Raw genomic sequence first — 10,060 nt, 5'->3', positions numbered from 1 at the left:
GGTTCTTTCTCTGCACTCACGTCCCCTCAGAACACAGCACGGAACATTCTGGACTCCCCCGTGCTGCCTGTGCCCTGCCTGGCTCTGCCCCTGCAGACCAGAGACCCCAGGGAGGGGCTGCTGCAAATGGGGACACCCCCAAAACAGTCCTGGGGGCCCCCAAAGGGGCACCCAGGGGTGACACAGGGGCTTTAATCCCCAGCTCTTACTCCCGTGGGCAGCAGGAGCTGCCCCTTAACCTGCCCAGGGCTAATTAGTCCACAGACTGTTTTGTTTGTCCCCAAAGTGGCTCATTTGTGCCCAGATTGTTCCTGCCTGTCGGTGTTCATTAATTAAGGTCATTAAGCCCAGGACATGCCTTTGGTGATGCTGTCAGTTCTGCCTTACCAGCACCGATCGGTGCCATGGTCACCCTTGGGTGCTGCCATCGCCACACCTGGGGGATTTGGGGCCAGGCCCAGGGGTGTGTGGCCACCCTGGCAAGCAGGGGAGAAGCGTCAGATCCTCATGCCTCGATAGTTACCGTGGTGGTTAATGAGCCTTGGCTGTCCCCCCATGGCACAGCCGGACTGGGCTGTGACCGGTCCCTGGGGAGAAACGGGGACGGGAAACACCGGCAGGAATGGTCACGGTGGTGACTGGTACCTGGCATGGCACGCACCACCCCTCAAAACCAGCTTTCCTCACCCAAAACAAGCCCCAGCACAGGTCAGTGCTGGCGATCCCGTCCGGTGGTGTCGTGGCAGAACTGAGTCTGGCACTGCCTACTGCCAGCTCTGAACACTGCTCATCCTCCAAATCCTCTCCTCTGTGGTGGGAAAGCAGCTCCAGCGCCAGGAGCGGCATCAGCCTGGGATGGGCGGTGATTGTGGCACTGGGAGGTGTCCCCAGGGGTGGGAATGGACCCCCAGGACTGGGAAAGAACCAGGCAGGAGGCGTCGGGAACCGGAGCAGACCCCAGCATTTATTTACAGTCATAAAAAACTGCCGGCACTGTGCCGGCCTGACGCTGGAAACGGGGAATTCACCCAAAAAATGGGACAACTCATGGTATAAAAGAGTCTGAGCCGCATGGCTGCAACCATTGGCGGGTTATGAACCGGCACCGAGCACCAGCGGGGGATGAACCATGCGGCCACTGCCAACCGTAACCGCGGAACCTTCTAAAAAACTCAAAACAGCAAAACCAGAAAGAATCGGCTGAAAAAGAACCGTCCATGCCCCAGCGGGGCGGCGAGCGGGGCCGTGGCCAGCTCAGAGGCGGCGCTGGTAGCCCGAGTGGATGCGGGCAGGGGGCAGGTAGTCGCCGTAGCCGCCCGAGTAGCGGGCGTACTCGGTGTGCGCGTCCGGCAGGCGGCGGTAGTCCAGCGGGGACTTGGTGGGCGAGCGGCGGTACGCCAGCGGCGAGTCCGCTAAGCGCCGGTAATCGGCCAGCTCGGACAGACGGCGCTCGGAGCCGTACCTGGGCGAGAGAAGAGAGGGGGATCAGCCGGGCGGGACGACACCTGGATCTGCCGCTGTTGGCGGTGCCGTGTCCCACCTGGGGACACATCGCGATGGGCAAAGCCGGCGCAGGCCAGGATCGGACACCGGATGCCATGGAGGCCCCGCTGTGTGTCACTGCCTCCCCTCACCCACACCAAGCCCCTTCCCCTCCCCGGGATCTGCGCGGCACGAGCGGAGCCATGGCGCCCACCGCGCCGGGCGATAGCGAGCCGCGCCGGTGCCACACGGCACCGGTCAAGCTGCGACTGGTGTGCCGGAGCCCGGTGAGCCGGCGAGCAGCGGGAGGCAGGGGCGGGGGTCGGTGCCCCGCCCGGCACCGTACCTTTTAGCCAGAGAGGACGATTTTTTGTACGGGTCGTCGTAGGCGGCGCTGCGAGGCGGGGAGAGGCGGGTGCGCTCGTAGGGCGGTGCGGCGGCCTGCGCCAGGCCCAGGTAGGAGCCCGCCGGCTGCCCCAGCTGGCTCGGCCCGTCGTAGGCGCTGCCTGGTTGGGCTCGGTACGCGGCCGCCAGCGCGGTGGAGGACGGCTGCTGCGCGGGGTAGGAGGCCGCCATGGCGCCGGAGGCCTGCGCCCGGTACGCGGCCGTCAGCGGGGCAGAGGCCTGCGCCTTGTAGGACGCGGCAGCGACGGCGGCCTGGCTGCCGTAGGACGCAGCCAGCGAGGAGCCCGTCTGCGCGCCATAGCCAGCGGGGAGCGCGGCGGCCGCAGGCTGGCTGCCGTAGGACGCGGGCAGGCCCGTGGCGGGCTGGGCTCCATACGAGGCTGAGTGGCCCACGCTGGGCTGGGCGCCGTACGAGCTGGACAGCGCGGGTTGGGCACCGTAGGAGGCAGAGTGGCCGGCCACAGGCTGGTAGGCAGCGGCGGCGTGACCTGCCACGGCCTGGGCACTGTAAGAGCTGGCGTGCACCGCCACGGCCTGGGCACTGTAGCCAGCAGACAGCACTGCGCCGGGCTGGGCACTGTAGGAGCTGGCGTGCCCATCCATGGGCTGGGCGCCGTAGGAGCCTGGGGCCAGCTGGGTGCCGTAGGACGCCACGTGCACAGCCACGGCCTGGGTGCTGTAGGAGCCGGCAGAGCCGGCAGCGGGCTGGGCGCCGTAGGCAGCGATGGCAGGCTGGGCGCTGTAGCTGGCTGAGTAGCCCGAGGCGGGCTGGGCGCTGTAGGAAGAGGCCAGGGCAGCGGACTGGACGCCGTAGGAGCTGAGGGAGTTGGCGGCCGCGGGCTGCGCACCGTACGAGGCAGCAGCGGCGGGCTGGGCGCTGTAGGAGCCGAGGGAGTTGGCAGCAGCGGGCTGAGTGCCCGCCGCGCCCAGGGAGCCGACCGAGGGCTGGGAGCGGTAGGCGCTGCCCAGCGAGGCCGAGGGCTGCGCGCGGTACGCGGCGGCCTGGCCCGTGGTGGGCTGCGGGCGGTACGCCACACCCAGGGAGGCTGAGGGCTGGGCTCGGTACGTGGCTCCCAGCGAGGCCGAGGGCTGGGCGCGGTAGGCGGCCGGCTGCGCCGTCATGGGGAGCGTCACCGCCGCGTAGCCAGCGCGGGTGGGTGAGCGCCGCAGCGGGCTGCGGTCCCTGCCAAAGTAGGTGGGGGAGGCGGGTCGGGGCTGCGCATCGAAGGCGTCGTACTTGGCGCCGAAGCGCTGCTGGTAATCGTACAGGGAGGGGGTGGTGGCATAGCCAGCGCCTGTGGCCGAGGGGAAGGCGGCGTCGGCCGCCCGGCGCTGCTGGTCGAAGCCCTCGATCTTGGGCTGGAACTTCTCGCGGTACTCGAGGCCGATGCGCTTGGTCTTGTCGACGCCGAGGGCGGGCGGCGGCGCCTGGCCCGTGCCCTTCTTCTGCACGTTGGTGGAGAGCTCCACGTTCACCCGGCGCCCCTTCACCTCCTTCCCATTTAGGTTTTCGATGGCAACTTTAGCATCGGCTTCGTTCTCCATGTGCACAAAGGCATAGTCTGACAAAGCAGCAGAGAGAGCAGTGAGGGGAGAAAACACAACTCGTTACAGGAGCCGGCACTAACGAGCCGTGCGGCGGCAGCGGGACGGGCGCAGGACGGGCGCTGCTGGCCCTGGGACGGCGCTGCCGGCCCCGCTCGCCGGAGAAGACACAACCAGCACCATCGGCTCTGCCCCACGCTCGTTTGGTCACAGCCCACCCGGCGTCCCCCAGCTCACAGCCTCCCCCAGCCCGCCTGCCTCCCTCCGTGCCCCCCCAGGCTCTGCCTCCTGTGCCCCCTCCCAGCCCCTCCCTGGCACATGGGGACGAAGGGCCCGGGCTGGGCTGGCAGTGCCAGCACCGTGGGCTCAGTGGGACGTCCTGGCAGTGAGCGGAGCAAAGCTGAGAGAACCGGCGCCAGCACAGACAGCAGGACAGAGAAAGGGAGGAGAGGAAGAGACAGAAAAAGACAAGGACAGAGAAGGGAACAGGGACTTAAGACAGAGAAGAGGAGGGAGAAGAGGGAAGGAGGGAGGGAAGGAAGGGCCTGAGCACCCCCCATCAGTGCCCGGCCATGGCGAGGAGCCAGTGCCACAGGGCACAACTGTGGCTTGGCAGCGCAAAGGCGTCTGAGGACAGTGAGGAGCGGGGAAGCAGCACCTGGTGGCAGCTCTGGTGGCCGCCTGTGGCACTTGGCCCAGCAGGTTTGGGGGCTGGATGCCCCCATGGTGGTCGGGGATCACCCCCGTGGCATGACGGGTCCGGGGCTGGCACAGGGCAGGAGGGCATCGGCCCTGTGGTATTTCCCTGCAGTCACAGACCAAGACCACCAGAACCAGTGACAATCCACCCAAGGGTGTGTGGTGTGCTGGGAGCATCACTGGCCAAGCAAACCCAACCCATCTCTGAGTATCAGTGCCATGTCACCCTCTCCTTTGTCCCCCCGGTGCCATCCCACTCCCCTGGCTCCTGTCCCACATCCACATGTCCCACTCTGGAAGCCCAAAGAGGAGATGTCCCCTCCATGTCACCCCCAGCCCTGCTGCCAGCCCTGGGGGTAGCCATGGCACCCCCAAACCCGAGGGGACGCGGGGCAGGTTCTGCCGGGCTGTGCTGGTGGCTGCGACCTGGGACGAGAGAACAGAGGAACAACGTCCCCCTCCTGTGGGCAGGGGCACACGGGGCACTGCGGGGACATCACCGGGGCTCCAGGGTCGGGTGAGAAGGGATGAGATGACAGCAGGGTCAGGAGAGGGGAGTGACACTCGTCAGTCCATCAGTGTGACACGGCTGACACTTGAGCTGGGGGAGGTGGGTGACCCCACCAGGCTGTGCTGGGGGTCCCAATGTGAAGCCATTGAACCCCTCGGGGGTTTCACGGGGTGTTCTGTGCATGTCCCTGCTCCATGTCTGAGCATGTCTGTGGAGGCCAAGCCATGGCCTGGGGGTGATTTGGTCACCGAGATGGCAGCAGCGGGCAGGGGGTCACACCCCTGGGTCTGAGGGTGCTGAGGGCACAGAACAAAGCTGCCAGGAAGGGAGTTAAGGGGGTGTTCAGGAGTGTGGGGAGCCCACCTGAGGGAGGTGAGGGAAGATGAAGAAGTTGGCTAGAGAAGAGATAATATGGAGACTGAAGGGGCTGGGGAGCCCACACGAGCTCATGTGGCCCCACTTGGGGTTCGGGAAGGCGATTGCAGAGCACGAGGCCGGCTGGAGGAGGTTTATCGGGGGAGTTACAGGGTCAGGGGCACCCACAGGGGCTGGCACAGCCCCACCTGAGCCCGGGGGAGGCGATCGAAGACGCGTGGTTGCCAGAAGGGGGGTTAAGGGGGCTGGACCGCCCACACAGGCCCGCACCGCCCCGGCCGGGGCGGGCGGAGGCGATGGAGGAGGACGTGGCTGGCAGAAGGGGGGTTACGGGAGCTCACTCGGGCTCGCACGGCCCCGCTCGGGGCAGGGGAGAGGCGGCAGGAATCCCCCCCGCTCCACCAGCCCGGGCCGCGCCGGGGTCCGGGCGGGGGCGACGCCGCAGTCGGACGGAACTCGGGTGCCACGGATCACCCGGCGGCGCGGGCCGAGCTGGGCGGCGGGGGCCGCGCGGCCCCGGCGGCGGGTCCGGTACCTTTCACCACGTCGCATTCCACCACGGGCCCGTACTGCTGGAAGAGCGAGCGCAGCTCCCCGCTCGTGCACGCGGCCGACACATTCCCCACGAAGATCTTGCAGGTGTTGGTGGGGCGCGGCCGGGATGGCTCCACCACGATGCGGCGCCCGTGCAGTTGGTGCCCGTTGAGCTGCGAGATGGCGCGCGCGGCCGCCGCCTCGTCCCGCAGGTGCACGAAAGCGAACTGTTTCATGAGGGCGACGCCCAGCACCGGCCCCGCGGCGCCTGCGAACAGCTCGCTCAACTCCTCCGCCGTCGCCTCCTCGGGGACGTTGCCCACGAAGAGTTTGATGCCAGGACGCATCGCGGCGGGGATCGCTGGGGGGAGCGCGGCGGGGACAGAACCGGCAGTGGCGGCAGCGGCTTCAAAATGGCGGCGGTTCCTGAGGGCGGCGGGGGCGGCGCCGTGCGCAGCGCGCCTGCGTGCCGTGTGCACCGCGCGCGCGAGCCCCGCCCCCTGTTTTCCCGCCGCGTTAGCCCCGCCCACCTCTCCGTTAAACCACGCTTCGTTAGCTCTGGCCACGCCCCCTCTTAAAGGAGCCGCAGCAGCTGCCGAGCGAGGGGCTCCGAACTCTTTATTGGGCCCCGGCGGGCTCCTAGAGGTGGGGGCTGGGGGTCTCCATGGCGGGGGTCCCCGGGGGAGCCCCGCGGCTGCGGTCGCGCTCCTCCCAGAGGGTGACGCCGTCGCAGGAACAGACGCGTTTGGGGTTCTGGAAGAGCCCGGCCGCGCGAGCCACCACGCCACAGGCCAGCCTGGGGACAACGGGAGAGTCAGGGGGGGCGACCCCACCCCAAAATGCCCCCCTCGAGAGCCCCCCCAGTGCTCACCCCGGGCCCGAGTTGCCGTTGACACGGGACAGCGGGTGCGACCCCCGGCCCAGATCGTCCTCGCCCGCGGCCACCACCACGGAGCGGCCGATGATGTCCCAGACCTGGGGAGGGGGATCTGGGGGGTCACAACCCCATAGAGACCCCCCCCTGATTTAGGGACAGCCCCTCCCCGGTGGTGGGGCAGAGCCTGGACCCCCCCAGCCCCCAACTCCCACCTTCAGCCTCGAGTCCTCGATTCGGAACCGCGCCCGGCCCTCGGCGTCCGCCCAGATGTTCCCCAGGTCCCCGGCGTGCTGGGGGGGCACGGGGGGTCAGGAGCCCCCCAAAACTCACAGAGCACCCCCCGACCCCACAGAGACCACCCAAAGGCTCCAGAGACCCCCCCAACTCCCCACATTGCCCCCCAAACCCCTCCAAATCCCCCCCAGAGACCCCCCAAATTCCCTCTATGCCCCCCCAAACCCCTCCAAGATCGTCCCAAATCGCCCAGAATTCTCCCACAGAATCCCCAAATTCCCTCAATGGCCCCCCAAATCCCTCCAAAATCACCCCAAATCCCCCAGAATCTTCCCAGAAATCCCCCAAATTCCTCCAAGACCACCCCAAATCCTCTAGAAACCCCCCAAATCCCCTCACTACCCTCCAAATCCCCCCAAGACCCCCCAAATCCCTCAGAATCCTCCCACAGACCCCCCAAATCCGCTCACTGCACCCCCAAATCCCTCCAAAACCACCCCAAATCCCCCAAGAGACCCCCTAAATTCCCTCACTGCACCCCCAAATCCCCTCACTGCCCCCCCAAACCTCCCCAAGACCCCCCAAATCCCCCAGAATCCTCCCACAGACCCCCCAAATCCCCTCACATCCCTCCAAGACCACCCCAAAGCCTCTAAAAACCCCCCAAATCCCCTCATTGGCCCCCCAAGACCCCCCAAATCCCCCAGAATCCTCCCACAGACCCCCCAAATCCCCTCAATGCCCCCCCAAATCCCTCCAAAACCACCCCAAATCCCCCCAAAGACCCCCCAAATCCCCTCACTGACCCCCTACATCCCCCCAAATCCCCCCAGAGACCCCTCAAATCTCTCCAAGACCCCCCAAAGACCCCCCCAAGTCCCCCCCAGGCCCCCCCAGCTCACCCTGTGCTGGTCCTGGGGTCCCCCGTGGCTCTCCCCGTCGGGGTTGAAGTGGCCCCCGCAGCTGGTTTGGGGAGGGGGGGGATAGGATATGGGGGTGAATTGGGGGTCCCCACCCCCTGTACCCCCCCCTGTACCCCCCCCCCCGCCCCTCTCACCTGTCACAGGGGTCCGAGAGGTCCCCGAATTCGTGGACGTGGAGCCCGTGGGGGCCGGGGGGGAGCCCCGAGACGGCGCCGTCCACGAGGCAGCGGCCGGGGGAGAGCTGCAGGAAGCGGAGCAGCCCCCGGACCCCCCCGGGACCCCCCAGCGCCGCCACCGCCGCCCCCCCGGGGGGAGCTGGGGGGGGGCACGTCAGGGTCGGGCACCCCCAAAACCCCCCCGGCACAAAAAGAACCTCATGGAGGTCAGAACGGTCCCCAAAAGTGACGGCAAAGCCCAGGCAGGGAGAGCAAAAACTCTGCAGGGGCATGCAGAGCGTCCCAGGACACCCCAAAAATCCTCTGTGACCCCCAAAACCTTCTGTGACCCCCCAAAATCCCTCTGTGACACCCCAAAAATCCTCTGTGACCCCCAAAAATCCCACCCAGGATCCTCCAAAAATCCTCTGTGACCCCCAAAACCTTCTGTGACCCCCCCAAAACCTTCTGTGATCCCTCAAACCCCCACAGGACACCCCAAAACCCCTCTGTGACCCCCCCAAAACCTCTGTGACCCCCAAAACCTTCTGTGACCCCCCAAAATCCCTCCCAGGACCCCCCAAAACCCCTCTGTGACCCCCCCCAAAACCCTCACAGGACCACCCAAAACCACTCTGTGACCCCCCAAATCCTTCTGTGACCCCCCAAAGCCCCCACAGGACCACCCGAACCCTCTGTGCCCCCCCTAAATCCCCCAGGACCCCCCCAACCCCTCCTTGAAACCATCCCAGGATACCCCCAAACCCCACTAAAGCACCCCTAAACCCCGCTGTGACCCCTAAACCCCACTGTGACCCCCCCTAAACCCCGCTGTGAGCCCCCAAACCATTCCAGGACCCCCCAAAACCCCCACTGACCCTCAGGGGAGCCCCCCATGCCCTTGAGCACGGCCCTGCACCCCCAAATCCCTGACTGTGCTGGGCCCCAGCAGCACCCAAACCCCACTAGGTCACCCCCAAACCCCCTCAGGACACCCCCAAACCCCCTAAACCATTCCAGGACCCCCCAAAAACCCCCACTGACCCTCAGAGGAGCCCCCCAAATCCCTCAAGCACAACCCCCCCACCCCCAAATCCCTGACTGTGCTGGGCCCCAGCAGCACCCAAACCCCACTGGGACACCCCCAAACCCCCTCAGGACACCCCCAAACCCCCCTAGGACACCCCCAAAACCCCTAAACCACTCCAGGACCCCCCAAAACCCCCACTGACCCTCAGGGGAGCCCCCCATGCCCTTGAGCACGGCCCTGCACCCCGAGTTCTCCAGCAGCTCCCGCACGCGCTCGGCCGCCGCCGTGGTCTCCACCAGCACCGACTGCTCCTGGGGCCGCAGCTCCAGCAGCTTCACCTCTGGGGGGGCACACGGGGCTCTGGGGGGTCCCCCAAAACCTCGGGGGGGGTCCCCGGGGGTCCCGGGGAGGGTCGGGGGTCTCACCCGGGGCCGCCTCCAGCGCTGCCCGCACGGCGTCGGCGCAGCCCTGGCAGCTCATCTGGACATCGAACTCCAGCTGGGGGGGGAAAACGGGGGGTCCCGGCCCGGGATTGGGGGGAAAGGGGGTGAAAGTGAGAGGGGAAGGGTCAGCACCTCGAAAATGGGGGGGGGGAAAGGGGGGTGGAACCCCAAAAGTGGAGGGGAAAGGAGCAGCGCTGGCAGGGAGGGGCTCTGAGGGGGCTGGGGATGGGGTCTGCGCCCCCAAAAAGCTGCTCCTGAGGCTCCGAACCCCCAAACCCGCCCTGCCAGGGGGTCCTGCACCCCTTCAGGGGATGCTGCACCCCTAAAAGTGCCTCTCGTGGGGTCCCGGACCCCCAAACCCCCCCCGGGATGGGTCCTGTACCTCCAAAACTGCCACGGGTGAGGCTGTGAACCCCCAAACCCCCCCGGCGAGGGGGTCCTGCACCCCAAAATGCTTCTCACGCGGCCCTGAACCCCCAAACCCCCCTCACGAGGGCTCCTGCGCCCCAAAAGCGCCGGGGGAAGGAATCTGCACCCCCAGATCTCCCCAAACCGGAGCGGTTCACCCCCAAACCCGCCCGTCCTCCGTTCCCCCAGCCCTCGAGCCCCTCCGCCCCCGCTTCCCCCGCTCCCCGAGCCCCTCCGCCGCCCCGGCCCCGACCCCCCGGCCCGTCCCGGGGGTCCCGACCCGGCAGCTGCTCCCGCCGCCCTCCGGTGACGCCATGGCCGCGGACTCCGGCCCCGGAACCGCCCCGGCGTCACTGCGGCGCGACGGAGCCGTTCTGGCACCGGACCGGAAACGCAGCGGTACGGGGGAAGGGTTTGGGGGTTGCGCCACTTCCGGCGT

The 10,060-nt window shown here is 67.5% G+C and overlaps 2 protein-coding genes across 3 annotated transcripts; both read right to left on the bottom strand.

Moving 5' to 3' along the window:
• Positions 1-943: 943 nt before the first annotated feature.
• RBM14 (RNA binding motif protein 14) lies at positions 944-6,014 on the bottom strand. Of its 2 annotated transcripts, XM_064402291.1 has the most exons (3): positions 5,553-6,014; positions 1,829-3,449; positions 944-1,462 (listed from the first exon to the last, which is right to left on the bottom strand). In XM_064402291.1, exons 1-3 carry the CDS (start codon positions 5,896-5,898, stop codon positions 1,255-1,257), a joined length of 2,175 nt encoding a protein of 724 aa, XP_064258361.1. In that variant the 5' UTR covers positions 5,899-6,014; the 3' UTR covers positions 944-1,254. The 2 variants fall into 2 exon arrangements, with proteins under 2 accessions (XP_064258361.1, XP_064258362.1); XM_064402292.1 differs by lacking the exon at positions 1,829-3,449 and having other exon boundaries at positions 5,553-6,009.
• Positions 6,015-6,103: 89 nt separating this feature from the next.
• CCS (copper chaperone for superoxide dismutase) lies at positions 6,104-10,051 on the bottom strand. The gene is made up of 8 exons (XM_064402298.1): positions 9,902-10,051; positions 9,196-9,268; positions 8,973-9,110; positions 7,720-7,900; positions 7,565-7,625; positions 6,641-6,718; positions 6,423-6,526; positions 6,104-6,347 (listed from the first exon to the last, which is right to left on the bottom strand). Exons 1-8 carry the CDS (start codon positions 9,935-9,937, stop codon positions 6,191-6,193), a joined length of 828 nt encoding a protein of 275 aa, XP_064258368.1. The 5' UTR covers positions 9,938-10,051; the 3' UTR covers positions 6,104-6,190.
• Between the last annotated feature and the right edge of the window lie 9 nt (positions 10,052-10,060).

Source organism: Passer domesticus, chromosome 37 (genome assembly GCF_036417665.1).
Source record: "Passer domesticus isolate bPasDom1 chromosome 37, bPasDom1.hap1, whole genome shotgun sequence".
In the NCBI taxonomy this organism is placed as follows: Eukaryota; Metazoa; Chordata; class Aves; order Passeriformes; family Passeridae; genus Passer; species Passer domesticus.
The sequence above is the reverse complement of the archived record's forward strand: the minus strand, read 5'-3'. Positions and strand labels throughout refer to the sequence as shown.

Excerpts from the sequence above, each read along its gene's own strand:
- CCS (XM_064402298.1), bottom strand. The coding sequence starts at position 9,937 with ATGGCGTCACCGGAGGGCGGCGGGAGCAGCTGCCGG. Across the intron at positions 9,269-9,901 it reads GCGGCGGGAGCAGCTGCCGG|CTGGAGTTCGATGTCCAGAT; the intron begins GTCGGGACCCCC and ends TTCCCCCCCCAG. Across the intron at positions 6,719-7,564 it reads GACCCCAGGACCAGCACAGG|CACGCCGGGGACCTGGGGAA; the intron begins GTGAGCTGGGGG and ends GTGCCCCCCCAG.
- RBM14 (XM_064402291.1), bottom strand. The coding sequence starts at position 5,898 with ATGCGTCCTGGCATCAAACTCTTCGTGGGCAACGTCCCCGAGGAGGCG. Across the intron at positions 3,450-5,552 it reads GGAATGCGACGTGGTGAAAG|ACTATGCCTTTGTGCACATG; the intron begins GTACCGGACCCG and ends CTGCTTTGTCAG. Across the intron at positions 1,463-1,828 it reads TCGTCCTCTCTGGCTAAAAG|GTACGGCTCCGAGCGCCGTC; the intron begins GTACGGTGCCGG and ends TCTCTCGCCCAG.